This window comes from Pongo abelii, chromosome 21 (genome assembly GCF_028885655.2).
Source record: "Pongo abelii isolate AG06213 chromosome 21, NHGRI_mPonAbe1-v2.0_pri, whole genome shotgun sequence".
Taxonomy (NCBI): domain Eukaryota; kingdom Metazoa; phylum Chordata; class Mammalia; order Primates; family Hominidae; genus Pongo; species Pongo abelii.
This window is the reverse complement of record NC_072006.2, coordinates 50,130,482-50,152,472: the sequence shown is the minus strand read 5'-3', so window position 1 is coordinate 50,152,472 and position 21,991 is coordinate 50,130,482. Positions and strand designations below refer to the sequence as shown.

Below are 21,991 nucleotides of genomic sequence, written 5' to 3'. Positions count from 1 at the left end.
TACCAACTAGCAACATCAAATCAGTGTTGGTACTTAAGCATCAAAAATGTTATTGGGCTGGGTGCGGTAGGTCATGCCTTTAATCCCAGCACTTTGAGAGGCTGAGGCAGGTGGATTGCCTGAGATCAGGAGTTCAAGACTAGCCCAACCAACATGGTGAAACCCCATCTCTAAATACAAAAAATTAGGCAGGCGTGGTGGCGCATGCTTATAATCCCAGCTACTCGGGAGGCTGAGGCAGAATCGCTTGAACCCTGGAGGCGGAGGTTGCAGTGAGCTGAGATTCTGCCATTGCACTCTAGCCTGGGCAACAAGCAACAAGAGCGAAACTCCATTTCAAGAAAAAAAAAAAAAAAAAGGTGCTTATGTAAACCTAGAGGGGAAATTTGGGATTAGAACAGGCCAACATGCTAATTTTTACAGAGGAAACTGAGGTCAAAGAAATTGCCCACAGTTCCCCAGCAAGTTGCTGGCAGTCAAGTCTAAGATTCAGGTTTTTCCCCCACACCCTCCAGTCTATTTGGCCTCTTCCCACTAGAATATAAGGAAACCTGAAATCAGCCTTGAAGGCTTGGTTGTAGGAAGGGGACAAATTAAGATGCAGATTGCCAAATCCTTGAATGTGAGGCATCAGGTTCTATTTGGCTCCACAACCCCATTAAGTTGCTAATATTCAATTTTCTTTTCTTTTTTTTTCTTTTTTTTTTTGTGTGTGTTGTTTTTTGCTTGAGATAGAGTCTTACTCTGTCACCCAGGCTGGAGTGTGGTGGCGTGCTCTAGGTGCACTGCAACCTCTGCCTCCTGGGTTCAAGCGATTCTCCTGCCTCAGCCTCCCAAGAAGCTGGGATTACAGGTGCGCCACCACGCCTGGCTAATTTTTGTATTTTTAGTAGAACAGTGTTTCGCCATGTTGGCCAGGCTGGTCTCGAACTCCTGACCTCAGATGATCCACCAGCCTTGACATCCCAAAGGGCTGGGATTATGAGTGTGAGCCACTGCGCCTGGCCTCAATTTTCTTTAAAATTAATAAATCCACCTAGAGCACTCACTTCCTAACTGTAAAGTCGAGTCCTATTTCTATGCAATTCCTCTTCCTTCCCTGATCAAGCAGAACACATTTCCCTTGTTTATTTATTAAAAACAACTTTAATATGAATAAAAAGTTACAAATAAGATTCTTCATAAAGAGCAGCAACAGCCAAAGATCATCCTCATTCCCTTTGTCCCTGAAAACAGGCCCTTTTACCAGACCGATTTTGTCTCACCCTATCCTGAGGCAGGGATTCATCTTTGCAGGGCAAATAAGATCTGATCTCAGGGGCTGGGGGAGGAAGAGGGTGACCTTGCAGCACGGAGATAACTTTGGCCTTGAACAACGACTGAGGCTCCCAAGGAATGCCAAAAGTAGGGCTGAAAAGGGGGAGATTGAAAGGACTGTCACACAGTGGAGTTCCTCTCTACTGTAACAATATTCCTAGCCCTACCTAGGAAGACATTGGCTAAAATGCTGACCCCCAGTATGTCCTGCCCACTTTAAACTCTCACACTTCCAAGGAGAAGTGTTTGTGGTCCAATGCTTTAGCTAAAGTGCTTCAATAATGCATGACAGCTGTAGCAGGAGGGAATCCCTCCCCTTCTTCTTGCTTTCCCCAGAGGAAAGGGAGGCGGCCCACGTCCTTAAAGTCTCCTGGCTGCTGAAGGAACTCAGATGGCTGGGAGGTGCCAGCCCAGATATCCACAATCTTGCGCAGGGTGGAGTAGCGTTCCTCCAGCTCTGGCCCCTCGGTCTGCATGAGCAGGTTTGCTAACTCCCTGCTTAGGTCCTGAATCATGTCGTTCCGTCCTTGCTTCTCAGGCTGGCCTGTGTTTGGGATCACACCACGATCCTGGAGCTCCCCATTGGGCCCAAGGAGGTGCTGGTACTTCTTCTGCCACCGGCGGCACACCATGGCTTCACCAACCGGCTGCTGGCTGGTGTGCAGTAGAGCCAAAATGTGTCGGCATGGCAGGTGGTACCACTGTTGAAAGGAACAGCTGCAGCTACAGCCATCTTTGCTAACCTGGTGAGAGTCCTCTAGCAGCTGAACGTCCACTGAAGAGCCAGCCATGTCCACCAGGTGGGTGGAGTTCTGTACCACCTCCCACTCATTGTGGCACAGCTTGTAGGCTAGTTCAGAGCCACTCTGGTGCAAGGTGTCCAGCATGCCAACCTGCGAGGGCAGCACCTGTGACTGCTGCTGTACCTGTACCTGCTGTGGATCTGGCTTGGTCTCTTCTACAGGGAGGCTGGTAAGGCTCTCTCCACAGATTCCAAAAGCCTTCTTGGACTTCAGTGGCATGCTTGCCGGCCGAGCTCTCTTTAACTTGGGAGGAGCTGTGGGCAAGTTCTTCAAGCCTTTGGTATTAAAGAAGTCTATGTAATCCACAAAGCAGAGGATGCAGTCCAGCAGGGACTGCTGTTCCCGAAAGAGGCTTGACACCTTGCTGGTGACAATGTCTAGGCTGTCCATGTAGGTGTTACACGCAAGCAGGCCCTTCCTAACATGCACGTACCACAGCAGTTCACAGGTGAACCAGTGGGCCTGCAGGAATTTGAAGAGATCCTCATCCAGTAGGGCCTGGGACATCTGGCAGAGATTTTTCAGGCTGGCTTCGGAAGTGACAAACACGGCCTCCCGCAGGGCTTCCTTCATGAGCCTTTTAAAGGATGGATTTGCTGAACTACGATGCAACTTCTTCTCCAAGAGTCGAGTTGTGTGGTAGATGGAAAGGAGGATGCGGGCAGCAGGAAAGATCTCCTGCAGGATAGCCCGGTAATGGAATGAAGGGTCCACAAAGACCACCCTGACCTTGGGCCAATCGGAGTTGAACTCTGTGAAGATGCTCAGCATCTTGGCCACAGAGGTGGCTGTCTCCGCCTTGAGCACAGCAAAGTGCACCACTCGACTTTCTCGTTCCTTGTTCTCCACCAAGAAAGCATAGAGGATGTGGCCCTGGGTGTTCTCCACCCGGTGTAGCAAGAGATTCTCTGGGAAGCGGATGAACAGGTCGCTCATCTTACTGCTCTGGAAGCTGAGCCGGTCCAGGTGTTGGCTGTCACCCACACTGAAGGAAGCCATGGAACCCTCATCTACCTTAAGAAAGTTCTTCATCACTTTTGCTATCTTGGCCAGGTCAGAAGGAGTGATGCCTTCCTGCTCTGGCTTTGAGGATACTTGTACCTTATCTAGGCAAAATGATGGCTCAACCAGGGACTTCTCAGCAGTGTCAAGGTCTTTTTTGGTTGTGGGCTGCACAGGCTGGAGTCTCTGCAGGCACATTGTCTTCTGAGATTTGCCAGTGGTGTCTCCTCCAGGACTAGCCACTTTAGAGTCACCATGTATGTGCTGTGTGTTTAGTTCACTGATAAATAGTCTATCTAGTCTCTCGTTGTACCTTAGGAGCAAGTATGCTGGGCACATGTCTGCCTCTCGCGTTCTCTTCCTGTTTGACTGGGTCCGAATGCAGACAAATTTCACCTGCACATACCTAGGGAAGGTAGAGGTGACAATGAGAAAGGTGCTGACCACCCCCCACCCCTTATAAAGATAAGACACCCCTTATAAAGATAAGACCCTGAAGGGGGCTGGGTACAGTGGCTCATGCCTATAACCCCAGCACTTTGGGAGGCCGAGGCAGGAGGATCACTTGAGCCCAGGAGTTTGAGACCAGCCTGGGCAACATGGCGAGACCCTGGCTCTACAAAAAATTTAAAAATCAGCCAGGTGTGGTGGTGTGTTCCGGTGGTGTGTCCTCCAGCTATTCAGGAGGCAGAGAAGGGAGGATCGCTTCAGCCTGGGAGGTTAAGGCTGCAGTAAGCCATGTTCATGCCACTGCACTCCAGCCTGGGCAACAGAGTGAGACCCTGTCTCAAAAAAAACAAACAAACGGCTGGGAGCGGTGGCTCATGCCTATAATCCCAGCACTTTGGGAGGCCGAGATGGGCGGATCACCAGAGGTCAGGAGTTCAAGACCAGCCTGACCACCAACATGGAGAAACCCTGACTCTACTAAAAATACAAAATTAGCCGGGCATGGTGGTGCATGCCTGTAGTCCCAGCTACTCAGGAGGCTGAGGCAGGAGAATCGCTTGAACCCGGGAGGTGGAGGTTGCGGTGAGCCGAGATCGCGCCATTGCACTCCAGCCTGGGCAACAAGAGCAAACTTCCGTCTCAAAACAAAAAAACAAAAAACAAACAAACAGAAAAAACCCCATAGGCTCAAGTGTAGTGGTTCCCAACTGTGGTCCCAACTACTCGGGAGGCTGAGGCTGGAGGATTGCTTGAGCTCAGGAGTTTGAGGCTGCAGTTAGCTCTGATTTGTGCCACTGCACTCCAGCCTAAGCAACAGACCAAGAGTTTATCTCTTTTTTTTCAAAAAAAGAAAAGGATTTATATATTAATAGAATTAAGGAAGGCCGGGCATGGTGGCTCACGCCTGTAATCCCTGCACTTTGGGAGGCCAAGGAGGGCAGATCACAAGGTCAGGAGTTTGAGACTAGCCTGGCCAACATAGTGAAACCCTGTCTCTGTTAAAAATACAAAAAATTAGCCAGGTGTGGTGGCAGGCACCTATAATCCCAGCTACTCGGGAGGCTGAGGCAGATAATCCCTTGAACCTGGGAGGCAGAGGTTGCAGGCCGAGATCACGCTATTGTACTCCAGCCCGGGCAACAGTGCAAGACCCCGTCTCAAAAACAAACAAACAAACAAATAGAATTAAGGAAAGAAGGAAGGCTGGGTGCTGTAGCTTATGCCTGTAATCCCAGCACTTTGGGAGGCCAAGGTGGGAGGACTGCTTGAGATCAGCCTGGGCAACACAGCAAGAGACTGTCTCTAATTAAAAAAAAATTTTGGCCAGGCGCGGTGGCTCACGCCTGTAATCCCACCACTTTGGGAGGCTAAGGCGGGCAGATCACGAGGTCAGGAGATGGAGACCATCCTGGCTAACACAGCGAAACCCCGTCTCTACTAAAAATACAAAAGATTAGCTGGGCATGGTGGCAGGCGCCTGTAGTCCCAGCTACTTGGGAGGCTGAGGCAGGAGAATGGTGTGAACCCGGGAGGCGGAGCTTGCTTGCAGTGAGCCGAGATCGCGCCACTACACTCCAGCCTGGGTGACAGAGTGAGACTCTGTCTAAAAAAAAAAAAAATGTATATAATATATGTTAAAATTAAAATCCCTCCAAATCAGGGCATGTGTTCTCAGGATCTCCTGAGGGTTGTGTCATGGGGAAAAAAACAATAATAACAACAACAACAAAATCCCCATGAACCAAGAAGAGATTTACATTAACTCTCCAGTCCCAAAGTAGTCAGCTCTTTCTTTAAGAGCCTCTCCAACTCCAGCTCCCTTCATATTCCTCTACCGCACTTCTAAGCCCAGACTTCATTCTCTCTTGGTTGCCATTTATAGCTGCCAACAATTCACCCTGAGGCAGGACAAGAGGGCAAATAGACAAGCAGCAGCAGCAGAGTACTTAGCTGGTTACTCCCCTGTTTAAAATGTCCCCATCGTTTGTCTTTTGGGAACTACCGTTGTCTCTTCCCTCTCCAGATAGCAAAGATAAAAGCGAGGCCCCAAGGACATTGGACTAGATCAGTGGTTCTCAACTGAACTTTTCAGGGCCTTTTGGGGCTAGGGAATGTTTGGTCCTCCTTTTGAAGAGACAAGATTACTGCTCATCTTTCTTTTTGAGACAAAGTCTCACTCTGTCACCCAGGCTGGAGTGCAGTGGTGTAATCTCAGCTCACTGTAACCTCCACCTCCGGGGTTCAAGTGATTCTCCTGCCTCAGCCTCTCGAGTAGCTGGGACGACAGGTGTGCAGCACTGCACCTGGCTAATTTTGTATTTTCAGTAGAGTCAGGGTTTCACCATGTTGGCCAGGCTGATCTCGAACCCCAGACCTCAAGTGATCTACCCGCCTCAGCCTCCCAGGGCGTGAGCCACCGCGCTCGGCCTCTTTCTTTCTTTTTTGAGACAAGGTCTCACTGTTGCCCAGGTTGGTGTCGAACTTCTGGGCTTCAGCAATCCTCCCACCTTAGCCTCCCAAGTAGCTGGGATTACAGGCATGAGCCACTACATCTGGCTTCTGCTCATGTTTCATTTGAAGAAAAATGTCCACATCCTAAGAAAATTTGATAACCACTGGGCTAGATGATATTTAGGGTCTTTTCCAGCTTTGTCATTCTAGGCTTAAAGTGATGATTCAAAAGACAGGGGCAGTTAAATTGAGTATCTGTTCTTTTCTTATCTCTATTCAACCAGTTTCAAGGCCCACATCGGTGTCACCATCTTAGAAAGCCTTTGTGGATGCCCCCAAGCCATAGTAATTGCTCCTGCCTCTGAATTCATAGCATTTATCTATAAGACTTAGCAGATTCTCTGGGTGGCACTATATCTAATGGCTAAAGAGAGGGGACTCTGGAGGCTGACTGGATTTGAATGCTGGCTCTACTACTCATAAGCTGTTCACCCTTAGGCAAGCCAATCACCTCTCTGTATACAGTTTCCTCATCATAAAATGAGATAATCTCATTACGGTTGTTATTAAGACTAAATGAGCCACAGGTAAAATATTTAGTCCAAAGCCTGATTCAGCCTTTTGTTTACGCTAAATACAAGTTAGCTATTATTATTACAGCTTTTATGCCTTGTGACATTTTCTTAGATGTTTATCCAGTGCCTTTCCAATTGGATGGGAATGTCCTCAAGTGTCAGGACTATTATTCCTCATGGTAGTCCAAGCCTCTAACACAGTGCTGTGCCTTTAGCAGATGCTTATTTTTATTTTTTATTTTTTGAGATGGAGTTTCACTCTTGTTGCCCAGGCTGGAATGCAATGGCTCGATCTCGACTCACTGCAACCTCCGCCTCCTAGGTTCAAGCGATTCTCCTGCGTCAGCCTCCCAAGTAGCTGGGATTACAGGCATGCGCCACCATGCCCGGCTAATTTTGTATTTTTAGTAGAGATGGGGTTTCACCATGTTGGCCAGGCTGGTCTTGAACTCCTGACCTCAGATGATCCGCCCACCTCAGCCTCCCAAAGTGTTGGGATTACAGGCGTGAGCCACTGCGCCCTGCCCAGCAGATGCTTATGGATGATGTACTGGATGAATGGATCATGGACCACCAATGACTGGGATGGGCCACACCCTTCCCTCCTCAGGGAGTACCCCAGCTCAAAGACCAGGGGAAGGGAAAAAAAATCTCACTCCCTGGCCTGACGTGGCATAGCCTAGAAGGCCCACCTGCACTTTTCCAAATACTCTAATCCAGCTGGTCCAGTTTGCTCACCCTGTGGGGTAAGCTTGGGAAAACAGGATGTGTGAGTCTCACAGTAACAGGGTGGAGGGGCTTGGGGCTGAGAGTGTACCTATTGCGTGCACAGTGCGGGGGTGGTGCCATCTCTAGCTCTGGGCCAGGAAGGGCTGGAGCCGTCCAGTAGTACAGCGAGGCCAGTGAGGGGTGACCACTGTATGGTCTCTGCTTGTCTCTCCAGCCTTGTTTTCATCACCTTGTTTTTTGTGTCCTAGAAAAACAAAATGCCTACAACTTTGTGTATTCACCATGCTCTGTCTCACCTTTGTGCATGTTTGTCCCTTTGTCTGGAATGCCCTTCCTACCTTCCCTCCTCGCAAAGCTTGCTCATCCTTTAGGATTATGTGCACCCATCATCTTTTCTAGGAAGCCTTCTTCAAGCCCTTAGTTGGGTACTACTCTTCTGCTGACTCGACATCTTAGCCTAACTCTAGCTCATCAAGTTATATGGACTTTATGTGTACTTAGTGAACATTTGTTGAGCTATTCCAAAGAAAGATACTAGTGAGTGCCCACCACAAAGCTCCTTGTACCATTCCTGGCTCCATTTATGTCTGCCCCTCCCAGGGCGGGAACCTGGATATTCTTTTTGATTCTTCTTTCTCACCTACATCCAATATGTTAACAAGTCTTTTAGTTCTCCCCTACCACTGCTACATGTATTGAGGATTTATTATATATCCGGCTACATTAAGCCCCCAATGTGCATCATTTTACAGTAGGAAAAGGATTCTATTATCATCTACATTTTACAGATGGGAAAACAAGCTTAAAGAGGTTCTCAAGGATAAGAATCTTGGATTTAATCCTCCAGCTAAGACCTGGGGACATGGGATTTGTACTGCTTGCTTGTCAGCAGTCTGACTAGTTAACCATTATGCTGCCTGTCTTCCTTCAAAATATTTATCCTTTCTCTGAATTCCCACTTTTACCCTCCTCATCTTGACTCCCAACACATTGGATAGGTTCAAAACTTCCTTAAGGATCTCTAAACATACTGGGTTTTTCTTTCTTTCTTTTCTTTTTTTTTTGAGACAGATATTCATTCTGTTGCCCAGGCTGGAGTGCAGTGGTGCGATCTTGACTCACTGCAACCTCCGCCTCCCAGGTTCAAGCAATTCTGCCTCAGCCTCCCAAAAGCTGGGATTACAGGTGCCTGTCACCATGCCTGGCTATTTTTTTCTTTTCTTTTTTTTTTTTTTTTAGTAGAGATGGGGTTTCACTCCTGTGTAATCTCTCCCCTCACCAGACTTTGAGAGTAGAGACTCTGTAGCCTTTTGAACAACTTGTACAGTATTTGGTACACAGAATTCAGTAAATGTTTGAAATTAAACAAATGACTTGTCCAAAGTTATAGTCAGTAAGAGTAATAGTGCTAGGACTAGGAGCCATGTCTTCTAAGAAAATTCTATCCCAGTGGTCTTCCTATTATACTACTTATGTCATAGGAAGAACTTTTTATGCCTCAGTCATTCATTTGACATTCATAGAGCGCCTATTATGTGCCAGACACTGGAAACACCATTGGCTCTTTTACCTCTGTAGTTACAGTAGAAAAACACAAACATCTACAGAGTAAATTGGAAGGAAGCAAGGCTGGCTGACCCCCTCCAGATCCTGGTTAAGTGCTGTTAGATATAAGCACTAAAGGAGATTCAGGAAAGTATAAAATTTTGTCCCCAGCTTGAAGGGAGTTTATGCCTTTACCAGGGAGACAGTAAGTACAGATGAATATAACTACAGTGCTTAATGAATTCTTGCAAAATATTTCTGTGCTTCAATACATGTTATATCTCAATAGAAGATTAAGGGAAACAGAAAAAAAAATAACTTCAACCTAGCACTCATTAAGTTTGGAATTCATGATGCAAACAACAGCTTGCATCATGACTTCTAGTAGCTGGGCGCCGTGGCTCACACCTGTAATCCTAGCATTTTGGGAGGCCAAGGTAGGTGGATCACTTGAGGCCAAGAATTCGTGACCAGTCTGGCCAACATGGAGAAACTCCATCTCTACTAAAAATACAAAAAATGAGGCGGGCGTGCTGGTGCACACCTGTAATCCCAGCTACTTGGGTGGCTGAGGCAGGAGAATCACTTGAACCCAGGAGGCAGAGGTTGCAGTGAGTCAAGATCATGCCACTGCACTCCAGCCTGGGCGACAGAGTGAGACTCTGTCTCAAAAAAGTAAAAAAAAAAATAAATTTCACTTAGCTGTGTGACCTTGGACAAGTCACTTCACTTCCTCTAAGCCTCCAATTTCTTATCTCTCTATATATGGAAATAATAATATGAATAATCAGTACTACTTAAAGTGAATTAATTTAAAAAGCTATAAAAGGAATTGTTGGTTGCCAACTCAACATCCTTTGTCCCTTCTTTTCTATTTTCTTCAGTTGTCATTCCTCCCCCACATCTCTACGTGCTTCAGGGCTAATCTAAGCCAATTAAGGTAATTGTATTAGGAATGGGCATGGATATTGGCCCAATTCGGGACAAAGAAACATGATAGGAAATTGGCAGGAAACCAAGGAAGGCTTTTTTTTTTTTGAGACGGAGTCTCCCTCTGTCACACAGGTTGGAGTGCACTGGCATGGTCTTGGCTCACTGCAACTTCCGCCTCCCGGGTTCAAGCGATTCTCCTGCCTCATCCTCCCGAGTAGCTGGGACTACAGGCACGCTACCATGCCCGGCTAATTTTTGTATTTTAAGTAGAGATGGGGTTTTACCATGTTGGTCAGGCTGGTCTCAAACTCCTGACCTCGTGATCCACCTGCCTCAGCCTCCCAAAGTGCTGGGATTACAGCCACCACGCTCGGCCTTTTTTTTTTTTTTTTTTTTTTTTTTTGAGACGGAGTCTTGCTCTTTTGCCCAGGTTGGAGTACAGTGGCAAGATCTTGACTCACTGCAACCTCCGCCTCCTGGGTTCCAGCGATTCTCCTGGCTTAGCCTCCCAAGTAGCTGGGATTACAGGTGCCCGCCACCATGCTTGGCTAATTTTTGTAGTTTTAGTAGAGACGGGGGTTTCACCATGTTGGCCAGGCTGGTCTTGAACTCCTGACCTCGTGATCCACCCACCTCGACCTCCCAAAGCACTGGGATTAAGGTTGTGAGCCACCACGCCCGGCAAGGAAGGCTTTTTCTTCTGGATGTGACTCCTGCATTTGTGCCACGTGGGCAGCCTTCCTAAGGACAAAGCTGAGACCTGAAACATGGCAGAGTGGAAAAATGCAGAGTCCAGGCCGCTGAGACAATGACCTTTGGAGGCCCACCTCTGGGCTTCTAAGTATCTGCAATAAGCCATTTTGAGTCAGGGTTTTCAGCTAATTGCAGCCAAAAACATACCCAGACACATTTCTTTTTTTTTTCTTTTGAGACAAAGTTTTGCTCTTATTGCCCAGCTGGAGTGCAGTGGCATGATCTCGCCTCACTGCAACCCCTGCCTCCCAGATTCAAGTGATTCTCCTGCCTCAGCCTCCTGAGTAGCTGGGATTACAGGCGCCCACCATCATGCCTGGCTAATTTTTTGTATTTTTAGTAGTGACAGCGTTTCACCATGTGGCCAGGCTGGTTTTGAACTCCGGGCCTCAAGCAATCCACCCGTCTTGGCCTCCCAAAGTGCTAGGATTATAGGCATGAGCCACTGCGCCTGGCCATCCAGAAACATTTCACAGGGAATAGTGATAAGATCTGGGTGGAACTTTACCTTTAAAAATGAGACCAAAATTATAAAGTTAATATTATATTTAGCAGGGCCGGGCACAGTGGCTCACGCCTGTAATCCCAGCACTTTGGGAGGCCGAGGCGGGTGGATCACCTGAGGTCAGGAGTTCAAGACCAGCCTGACCAACATGGTGAAACCCTGTCTCTACTAAAAATACAAAAATTAGCTGGGCATGGTGGCTTGTGCCTGTAATCCTAGCTACTCGAGAGGCTGAGGCAGGAGAATTGCTTGCACCAGGAGGTGGAGGTTGCAGTGAGCTGAGATCACACCACTTCACTCCAGCCTGGGTGACAAAACAAGACCCTGTCTCAAAAAATAATAATAATTATTATTATATTTAGCAAAAGTAGGTTATAATGGCAGCTATATGCCAATTCTCAGAATAATCAAAGAATGACTTAAAGCAACTATTCTTTTCCTAGTATAGTTTTCCCAAACACTAGGCCAGGTGCAGTGGTTCACGCCTGTAATCCCAACACTTTGGGAGACCGAGGCGGGTGGATCACCTGAGGTCAGGAGTTCAAGACCAGCCTTAGTAGAGATGGTGAAACCCCATCTCTACTAAAAATACAAAAATTAGCTGGGTGCGGTGGTGCATGCCTGTAATCCCAGCTACTCAGGAGGCTGAGGCTGCAGTGAGCCAAGATCGCACCACTGCACTCCAGCCTGGACAAGACAGCAAGACTCTATCTCAAAAAAAAAAAAAAAATTGCAAACACTATACTTCATTTCCTGTCTCACTTTTGCAACATACAAAAGATGGTTTTGCCAAAATATTCCTTAGCTTTACTAAGTTTCCCAAGGGCTTAATTTTTCCTAGGCAAATCCTCTACTTTTCAAGTTTTTACCATCTCATCATCTTTGTTGATTTCCCTTCTTCCTTTGTTAACTGGTATAAGGCTGAAGGTTTTCTATTATCACTTTCAGGGATTTTGCCTAGTCCTACAACTTTTGGGAGATGTGCCATTTCAGTCTGCAGTCAGTTTTATTTACATTTGCATTACCTTGATGCTTAATGTATCTCTTCAGCAGCCAGAAATTGACTACCAAACATGTTAATGGGACTGGCAGGGATAAGCAGAGGGATGGTTAAGTAGTGACTAATTTTATAAGTAGTTTGTTAGCAAGATTTTTGTGTGATGACTTTTGCTTTTCTATATAGCCTTGTAACTATGGATACATGAATAATGAAAACTCTGATAACAAGGGTCCTACCAAAGGTGTGGTAGGATTGAGACAATTCTTGTAAAGTTCCTAGCCGAGAAAGAATGAGCTCAAAGTGTTTACAAATGGTGGCTGTTAACCTGAACAGCAATGGAGAGAGACAGCCAAGTACTTCATAGTTTAAGAAACATCAATCCCTCAAATGGCATAACAAAAAGAAAAACAACCGTCATAAAAATATGAGAGGGGAAATTGGGCATAAAGTCACAGACTCTTCCCAGTTGATAGCAATGTTTCAAGAAAAATGAAAGTGGAGGCCACAGTTTAGATATACTCCAAGGCCAACTGCCCACAGCCACATAGCCAGAATTTAAGATATCCTGATTCCCTGAAATGTAGCTCTAATCAATCGTAAACAGAACACAAAGCTTTACATCCTTGTCAGCATGAGTCAGTAAAATTAAAGGAATCAACTATAGACAAAACAGTTTGAACAGCTCTACTGGCTGTAAACAGATTGTTAATGTATAACAGCCAATCACAAAAAAGGTCGAAATCCTTCCTTAGGCTTTATTAACACTGCCCTCACTACAGTGACTGGAGCGTCTTACCAATCTCCAACTGTTGTTTTGTGTGCATAATAAAATTTTTTCTGGCCGGGCGCAGTGGCTCACGCCTGTAATCCCAGAACTTTGGGAGGCTGAGGTGGGTGGATCATTTGAGGTCAGGAGTTCCAGACCAGCCTGGCCAACATGGTGAAACCCTGTCTCTACTAAAACTACAAAAATTAGCCGGGCGTGGTGGCGGGCACCTGTAATCCCAGCTACTCAGGAGGCTGAGGCAGGAGAATTGCTTGAACTCGGGAGGCGGAGGTTGCAGTGAGCAGAGATAGCGTTACTGCACTCCAGCCTGGGTGACAAGAGTGAGACTCTTCTCAAAAAAAATAAAAATAAAAAAAAAATTCTAACTTGATCTGATTTTATTTTTTTGACATGAACTTTTTGTTCATTTAGTGGTAATTCCCAGAGCACGTATCTTTGACTCTCTTTCAATTAACTACCACTTTCTATTACATACTATAGTTACAGCTTCAGCAAACATTTACTGAGTACTGTTTTAGCTGCTACAAGCATTTTCTTTTCTTCTTTCTCTCTTTTTTTGAGACAGGGTCTCTGTTGCTCGGGTAGGAGTACAGTGGTGCAAACATGGCTCACTATAGCTTCAAACTCCTGGGCTCAAATGATCCTCCGGCTTCAGCCTCCTGAGTAGCTGGGACCACAAGAGCATGTCACCATGACCAGTTAATTTATTTTTTGTAGAAACGGGGTCTTGCCATGTTGCCCAGGCCAGTCTTGAACTTCTGGGCTCAAGCAATCCTCCCACCTTGGTCTCCTAAGTGCTGGGATTACAGGCATGAGCCACTGCCCCTAGCCTGAATTTTCTTAATCATTGCCACACCCTTCTCATTTTGTAAAGGATGAAACTATGTCAAGAGGTTAAGTTTTGCCCAAGGTCAAGGGCAAGAGGGGGGGTCTCTTTTACTCCAGAGCTCTTCCTTTTAACCATTAGGCCAGCTTTTCTAGAAAAAGAATTCCCAATGAACTTTACATCTGCCATGGCCACCCATATAATATTTGCACTATTATTTTCAATTTTTTTTTTTTGAGATGGAGTCTCGCTCTGTCACCCAGACTGGAGTGCAGTGGTGCGATCTCAGCTCACTGCAACCTCTGCTGGGTTCAAGTGATCCTCCTGCCTCAGCCCCCTGAGTAGCTGGGATTATAGGTGCCCACCACCACACCCAGCTAATTTGTGTATTTTTGGTAGAGACGGTTTCACTATGTTGGCCAGGCTGGTCTTGAACTCCTGGGCTCAAGCAGTCCTCCCACTTTGGCCTCCCAAGGGCTGGGATTACAGGCATGAGCCACTGCCCCCTAGCCTGATTTTTTTTTTTCTTTTTTTGAGACAGAGTCTCACTCTGTCGCCCAGGCTGAAGTGCAATGGTGTGATGTGATCTCGGCTCACTGCAACTTCCGCGTCCCGGGTTCCAGCGATTCTCCTGCCTCAGCCTCCCAAGTAGCTGGGATTGCAGGTGTGCGCCACCACACCCGGCTATTCTTTGTATTTTTAGTAGAGATGGGGTTTCGCCATGTTGGCCAGGCTGGTCTTGAACTCCTGACCTCAAGTGATCCGCCCGCCTTGGCCCCCCAAATTGCTGGGATTACAGGTGTGAGCCACTGCAACCGGCTACATGCCTGGATAATTTTTTTGTATTTTTAGTAGAGACGGGGTTTCTCCGTGTTAGCCAGGATGGTCTTGATCTCCTGACCTCGTGATCCACCCGCCTTGGCCTCCGAAAGTGCTGGGATTACAGGCGTGAGCCACCGCGCCTGGCCCTGCACTATTATTTTCAAAAATTTTTTTGAGATGGAGTCTTACTCTGTCACCCAGGCTGGAGTGCAGTGGCGTGCTCTCAGCTCACTGCAGCCTCCACCTCTCAGGTTCAAGGGATCCTCCTGCCTCAGCCCCCTGAGTAGCTGGGATTATAGATACCCATCACCGTGCCTGGATAACTTATGTATTTTTAGTAGAGTTGGTTTCACCATGTCGGGCAGGCTGGTTTCAAACTCCCGACTTCAAGTGATCTGCCCGCCTCGGCCTCCCAAAGTGTTGGGATTACAGGCGTGAGTAACATCCAGCTGTAAATGGTTTTCTTTAAATTAGTTCACTTGCTTTACTTTGCTTATCAAGGAACTTTGTGTCTACATATTCACATAAGTATTAATATCATCTCACCTGACCACCCAGTAATATGTGTATTTGGCTGCAGAAACATGTACTAAATTACCTCCTAAAAACATTTCCCCCACCAACCCTCCAGTCCCCCAAGACACCCACGTATCACTCAAAAAGCCCATGACAGTGAGCTCTGCACAGAGCCAGTGTGCAATAAATGATCCAAGAATGTCCTTTATAACATGACAACCAGCAGTCAACTTGTTTCTGCTAAACACCTGTGCTGCTCTTGAATTCACCGCCTCCTAAGCTATCTCAGTCCGCTATTGTCCTCAGAGGTGGAGCCTACAATTTCCTCATCTTTGTACTCCAGCTCTTCTTTGTATTCCTAGCCATGGTAAACACTTAGCCTCTTACTACAAGTTTGTTGAGGGAAAAATGGACAGTGACATTAGAAAACTATTACAGCCCAGTGGCCAAGTACAGCAATTAAGAGCTCTGTCAGTAAATAGGCTGGGTCTAATCTTCAGTTATTTTTGTTGTTGTTTTGAGACAGAGTCTCGCTCTGCTACACAGGCTGGAGTGCAGTGTGCCATCTCAGCTCACTGCAGCCTCCTCTTCCTGGGTTAAAGTGATTCTCCTGCCTCAGCCTCCTGAGTAGCTGGGATTACAGGCGTGTACCACCATGTCTGGCTAATTTTTTTATTTTTAGTAGAGAAAGGGTTTCACCATGTTGGCCTGGCTGGTCTCGAACTCCTGACCTCAGGTGATCTGTCCGCCCTGGTCTCCCAAAGTGCTGGGATTACAGGCATGAGCCACTGCGCCTGGCCCTAAACTATTTGTCTCCTAATGTTTGACTTCTCCTGGCTCTGTCTCCCCATCTGTAAAATACGATATTTGTGGACTATTTTCCATCTACAAGGCACTGTTGTAAGCACTTTACATGTATTAACTAATTTAATGGGAACAGCAAAATTTGCCTCTGACAAGGTTATTCAGAGAACCAGGTCGGGTAATAAAGGTGAATGTGCTTTGCAAAGTATCTGCAAAATCTCAGGGCTGACAGTTTTTTCTGAGCAAGAGCCTACATTGGTTTAGGGTGTCGACCAGCACCCCCACCCTGTTCCTGACAACCAGAATAAGTGTCACCATCACCCCTCCACAGGGCACCCTGGGTTTTTCCTTTGGAGCTCTACTACCACTTTAAGAAAATTATTATTTCTGTGATTGTAGATTAGTATTTGTCTCCACAAGAGCAGAGATTCAATTTATATTTTTCAACAACGTATCTCCAGACACCAGCATGGAGTAATTTTTTAGTCAACAATTGCAAAAAAAAAAAAAAAAAAAAAAATCAAGGAAATCAATGAAAGTCAGATCAAACTGCCCATACAGTGGCATAATTTCCAAGATATATTGGTAAGTGAGAAGAGCCAGGTACAGCAGATAAAGAAGGCTATGTCTAAATAGCATGCTGCCACTTGTGTTAAAACAACAAAAAGATGCATATGCATATACAAGACATGTTTGTTCAGCCTCAGTATCTCTCAGGAAGGTAACGCTGATTGCCTCTATATAATAATGCAGTGCGCCAGGCACAGTGGCTCATGCCTGTAATCCTAGCACTTTGGGAGGCCGAGGAGGGAGGATCACTTGAGCCTAGGAGTTCAATATCAGTTTGGGCAACAGAGTGAGACCTCGCCTCTACAAAAATAAAAATAAATGAATACATAGGCTGGGCGTGGCAGCTCACAGCTATAATCGCAGCCCTTTGGAAGGTTGAGATGGGTGTATAACTTGAGGTCAGGAGTTCAACACCAGCCTAGCCAACATGGCAGAACCCCGTCTCTACTAAAAATACAACAATTAGCCAGGCGTGGTGGTGCATGCCTGTAGTCTCAGCTCCTTGGGAGGCTGCGACAGGAGAATCACTTGAACCCCGGAGGCAGAGGTTGCAGTGAGCCAAGATTGCACCACTGCACTCCAGTCTGGGTGACAGAACAAGACTCATCTCAAAATAAGTAAGTAAGTAAGTAAATTAAAAAATAAAAATGAAATAAATAAATAGATAAAAAAGATAATGCAGACTGGGCACGGTGGCTCACACCTGTAATCCCAGCAGGGGAGGCTGAGGCGGGCGGATCATGGGGTCAGGAGATTGAGACCATCCTGGCAAACATGGTGAAACCCCGTCTCTACTAAAAATACAAAAATTAGCTGGGTGGGATGGTGCATGCCTGTAATCTCAGCTACTTCGGAGGCTGAGGCAGGAGAATCGCTTGAACCAGGGAGTCAAAGGTTGCAGGGAGCCAAGATCGTGCCACTGCACTCCAGCCTGGCGACAGAGTGAAACTCCATCTCTCAAAAAACAACAACAACAACAAAAAACAAAAGCTAATGCAGTGGAGGTGACCCTTTTAGTCCCTTCTGTACTGTTTGAAAAAATTTTTAATTATGTTAACCACTCAAAAACAAAAACACTTTTTATTTATTTTGAGACAGAGTCTCGCTGTGTTGCCCAGGCTGGAGTGTGGTGGCATGATCTCGACTCACTGCAACCTCCGCCTCCTGGGTTCAAGTGATTGAATTGTGCCTGGCCCAAAAACACTTGTAAAATTGTTCACCTTCAAAAACAAAAACAGGTCCAGCATGGTGGTTCACATCTGTAATCCCAACACTTTGGGAGGCTGAGGCAGAAGGATAGCTTGAGGCTAGGAGTTCAAGACCAGCCTGGGCAACATGGCAAGACCCTGTCTCTACACAAAAAAATTTTAAAAAAAAATTAGCCTGGCATGGGGGTGCATGCCTGTAGTCCTAGCTACTTAGGAGGCTGAGGAAGTAAGATTACTTGAGGCCAGGATTTCAAGGTTACAGTGAACTATGATCCTCCCACTGTACTCTAGCCTGGGCAACAGAGCGAGACCTTGTCTCCTAAAACAAACAAAACAAACCCCAACCCACCAATCTGCTTATCAACCCTCCAATTTCCTTTCCTGCTGCTCCAGCATAAATCCTTCCTTCTAGCTAAGCAGGTCTCCTCATGGCTTTTGTATGTGCGTGCAAACATACATCACTGCTTGCTTTTTTTTTTAGAGACAGGATCTTACTCTGTTGTTGCCTAGGCTAAAATGTAGTGTGCAGTGGTGCGATCACAGCTCACTGCAACCTCCGACTCCTGGGATCAAGCAATCCTCCTGCCTCAGCCTCCAGAGTAGCTGGTACTACAGGCACACACCACTATGCCTGGCTACTTTTTGTATTTTTTGTAGAGACGAGGTTTTGGTATGTTGCCCAGGCTGGTCTAGAACGCCTGGCCTCAAGCCATCTGCCTGCCTCAGCCTACCAAAGTGCTACAATTATAGGTGTGAGCTGCCACGCCTGGTCCCTAATTTTAAATTTTGTTTTGTGGAGACGGGGATCTCATTTTGTTGCCCAGGCTGGTCTCGAACTCTTGATTTCAAGCAATCTCCCTGTCTCAGACTCCCAAAATATTAGGATTACAAGTGTGAGCCACTGTGCCCAGCCCATCACTGTTTTCTAATAGAAGCACATCATGTTTACGTCTGTACTGACTCACACCATTTTTCCCTCCAGGATATTAATCTTCTTGTGGCAGGCAAAATGGTCCCTTGAAGATATCCTTGTCCTAATCCTAGAATCTGTGAATATGTTAGGTTACATGGCAAAGGAGAATTAAGGTTGCAGATAGAATTAAGGTTGCTATCAGCTGACTTGAAAATAGGGAAATTATCTGGGATTATCTGGGTGGGCCCAATATAATCACAAGGATCCTTAAAAGTGGAAGAGGGAGGCAGAAGAGGGAGTCAGAGACGGCATGACAGAAGCAAGGTCAGAGTGATGTGATGACTCAACCTGCTACTGCTGGCTTTGAAGATGAAGGAAGGGGGCCATGACCCAAGGTGTGTTGGGCAGCCTCTAGGAGGTGGAAAAGGAAAGGAAATGGATTCTTTTGTTTGTTTGTTTGTTTGTTTGAGACGAGTCTCGCTCTGTTGCCGAGGCTGGAGTGCAATGGTGCGATCTTGGCTCACTGCAACCTCCACCTCCCGGGTGCAAGCAATTCTCCTGCCTCAGCCTCCCAAGTAGCTGGGATTATAGGCATGTGCCACCTTGCCTAGCTAATTTTTGTATTTTTAGTAGAGACGGGGTTTCACCATGTTGGCCAGGCTGGTCTTGAACTGCTGACCTCAAGTGATCTGCCCACCTTGGCCTCCCAAAGTGCTGGGATTACAGGCATCAGCCACCGCACCTGGCGGGAAATGGATTCTTCCCCAGGGACTCCAGAAAGAAATACAGCCCTGCAGACATCTTGATTTAGCCTGGTAAGACCTGTGCCTGACTTCTAACCTAAATAACTCTAAGATAATAAATTTGTGTTGCTTTGCACCACTAAACTTGTGGTAATTCGCTAGAGTGGCAAACAGAAAACCAATACACCTTCTGACAGCTCTCCATCTTTGGGGGCCCAGCTCAAGCCTCCCTTTCACACTTACGTCTCTAGCTCGCAGAGCTAGAAAAATCAGAAGATTTTTCTCTTCTGAGTTCCTGCAGCACCTATTTCCCTGAATCACATGGTTAGTACTTGATAACTCACTCATTCAATAATTATTTAATGCCTGCTATGGGCCTCACCTTGTGCTAGACACTGGAGATGGTCTTCCTGAAGGGTGTTTAGGGGCAACTGTGGTTTTTTTTTTTTTTTGTATTCCTCATTGCTTAGCAAGGTCCTGCCCATAAAGGACAAGGTCCAAACACCTCACAACGGTCTGTAAAGACCCTTAGACTGCAAATGACTTCATCTCCTGCCAAACATGGCATCCCTCACTGTTACTCTAACATGCTACCTTCTTTCATCTATCTTTGTCTTTGCTCCTGCAGGTCCTTCTGCACAGCAACTTCTGGTCAAATGCCTCCATGGTACTCAGTAATTAATCACAGATCTACTCTAGCACTCTACATTCATTCACAGCCCAGGGAAACCATCAATTCCAGTGTGAAGACTTCCCCACCTCCCAGGCATTTGTCATTTCTTTCTCTGTACATTTCTTCTTTTTCTTTTTTCTTTTTTTTGCACATTCCTTTTAAAGCATTTATCACATACCAGTTTGCTTGAGTTCAAGTTTATCCTAGTTCTGGGGATAGTTTGAACACTTATTCATCTTTATGTCATCTATACCCAGCATAGCACTGGACTTCAGAACAGTGGAAAGAATATAGCCTGGCTCTCTAATTGAGGAGCTTTGGTTGAGCATCTCAATCCAAATCTCAAACTCGGATATGCTTTAACTCTGAGTTGGCCCGCATGCTCTGAGTTAAAATTTGAACCGATATTCAATTTTTTTAAATGGGAAAATCTACATAAAGTGTGGATTTCTGACAACTCTTGCCCAAAATTGTGGCAACACTAGATCTTTATTTTCATATGGCAGCCATCAGCTGGAGCTGATTAGATGGCATCTGCTCTCCATTTTGCCCATTTCACACTTCTGTTGTCCCTAGCACAAAGACCTGGTGTTGGTTGCTATTTCATCATTCTTTTTCTTAAAGTAAAATTCAAAGTTAAAACTTTCTTACACTGGGCTGTTTCACCTAATCCCTGAAGGTATTTGAGTTTTCAACTCCTGTCTTAACCTCTAAGCCTGACTTCTCATCTGTCAAATCTCATCTGTCAAATGGAAAAAAATAACATTTATCTATAATTCTGAAAAAAAGCCCTGCAGGGTAAAGCATACATAGAGAACACTGCCTGGCACATGGAAAGTGTTTGAAAAACGGTTAATATAAGGAGCTCAAAAACCATTTACAAAATGAATGAATAGACCAGGCGCAGTGGCTCATGCCTGTAATCCTAACACTTTGAAAGGCCGAAAGATCGCTTGAGTCCAGGAGTCTGGGAACAGCCTGGCCAACATAACAAGACCTAGTCTCTACAAAATCAAAAATAATTAGCCAGGCATGGTGACGTGCACCTCTAGTTCCAAATACTTGAGAGGCTGAGGTGGGAGGATCGCTTGAGCCCAGCAGTTGAAGGCTCAGTGAGCTGACTGTGCCACTGCACTAAAGCCTGGGGGATAGAGTGAGACCCTGTTTCAACAAATATATAAGAACTAAAAACTGAATGAATGAATTAACGAACATTCCAATGACCATGTGACTGTTTTGTAAAGAGGAGACTGATGAAGGAAATTATCGCCAAGGTGTTTTTATCCGTTTATGAAAGCCATACTTTGTATTTGGGTTGCTGCAGCTGCTCAAAACAATGGGAGAAACTGCAGTTATAAATTCCAGAAAAGCCTGTGAATGGAGTGAAAGTGAAGTGGGTGGTCAAAAACCAATGGCCGTGGAGGCTTAGCTCTCTTCACAAGGCACACAGCAGGTGCTCAATGAGTGCCTGTTGAATGAATGGCCACGCAGCCCAATGCGTGCCTATGCACCCCTCCTCCTCCAGGCAGCCCTCCGGAGGTCCAGCCTCCTCCCCACCCTTTTGCCCCGCCCCACCCCGCCCGCCCTTACAGGATGTCCTCGCGGATGGAGGTGCCATGGTTGAGGTTGTGGAAGCGGACGGAGACGCAGTCCCTGAGAATGAAGGAGCACCTGTTCTCCCTTTTGTAGGCGCTGAAGCACTCCTTGAAGTCCTCATAGGTCTTGAAGCAGCTGCCCAGCTCCATGGCTGCCCCCACAACCCACACTAGGGGCTGGTCCCAGCCCGGGCCCAAGATCACACCAGGGGTCAAAGGTCACACTATGAGGCTTTATAGGTAGGCGTGGGCCCAGAATGCCTTAAGGGTCCGCCCCAACTGGGTGGCCTATTCTGGAACTCAGGGAGGAGCCCTAGGCCTGACCCGGTTACAAGAGGAAGGGGGTGTATTTGCTATCTGACAGGGGAAATGACACTCAGTCCATATTATCCAGTCCCGAGGTTCCGCCCCCTCAGCGATATATCCAGTCACACACAGGATTCGCAGATTGGCATTCATTTTCTCCAATTG

At 46.4% G+C, this 21,991-nt stretch overlaps 1 protein-coding gene across 3 annotated transcripts; it reads right to left on the bottom strand.

The window, feature by feature from the left end:
* Positions 1 to 1,126: 1,126 nt before the first annotated feature.
* ZSWIM3 (zinc finger SWIM-type containing 3) lies at positions 1,127 to 21,913 on the bottom strand. 3 transcript variants are annotated; one of them, XM_054541853.2, is made up of 4 exons: positions 15,045 to 16,301; positions 7,666 to 7,843; positions 7,416 to 7,588; positions 1,127 to 3,528 (listed from the first exon to the last, which is right to left on the bottom strand). In XM_054541853.2, exons 3-4 carry the CDS (start codon positions 7,445 to 7,447, stop codon positions 1,593 to 1,595), a joined length of 1,968 nt encoding a protein of 655 aa, XP_054397828.1. In that variant the 5' UTR covers positions 7,448 to 7,588; positions 7,666 to 7,843; positions 15,045 to 16,301; the 3' UTR covers positions 1,127 to 1,592. The 3 variants fall into 3 exon arrangements, with proteins under 3 accessions (XP_054397828.1, XP_024094952.2, XP_002830410.3); XM_024239184.3 differs by lacking the exons at positions 7,666 to 7,843; positions 15,045 to 16,301 and adding an exon at positions 21,516 to 21,603 and having other exon boundaries at positions 7,416 to 7,571; XM_002830364.4 differs by lacking the exons at positions 7,416 to 7,588; positions 7,666 to 7,843; positions 15,045 to 16,301 and adding an exon at positions 21,516 to 21,913.
* Positions 21,914 to 21,991: the final 78 nt, after the last annotated feature.

Excerpts from the sequence above, each read along its gene's own strand:
- ZSWIM3 (XM_002830364.4), bottom strand. The coding sequence starts at position 21,670 with ATGGAGCTGGGCAGCTGCTTCAAGACCTATGAGGACTTCAAGGAGTGC. Across the intron at positions 3,529-21,515 it reads TCCATCCGCGAGGACATCCT|GTATGTGCAGGTGAAATTTG; the intron begins GTAAGGGCGGGC and ends TACCTTCCCTAG.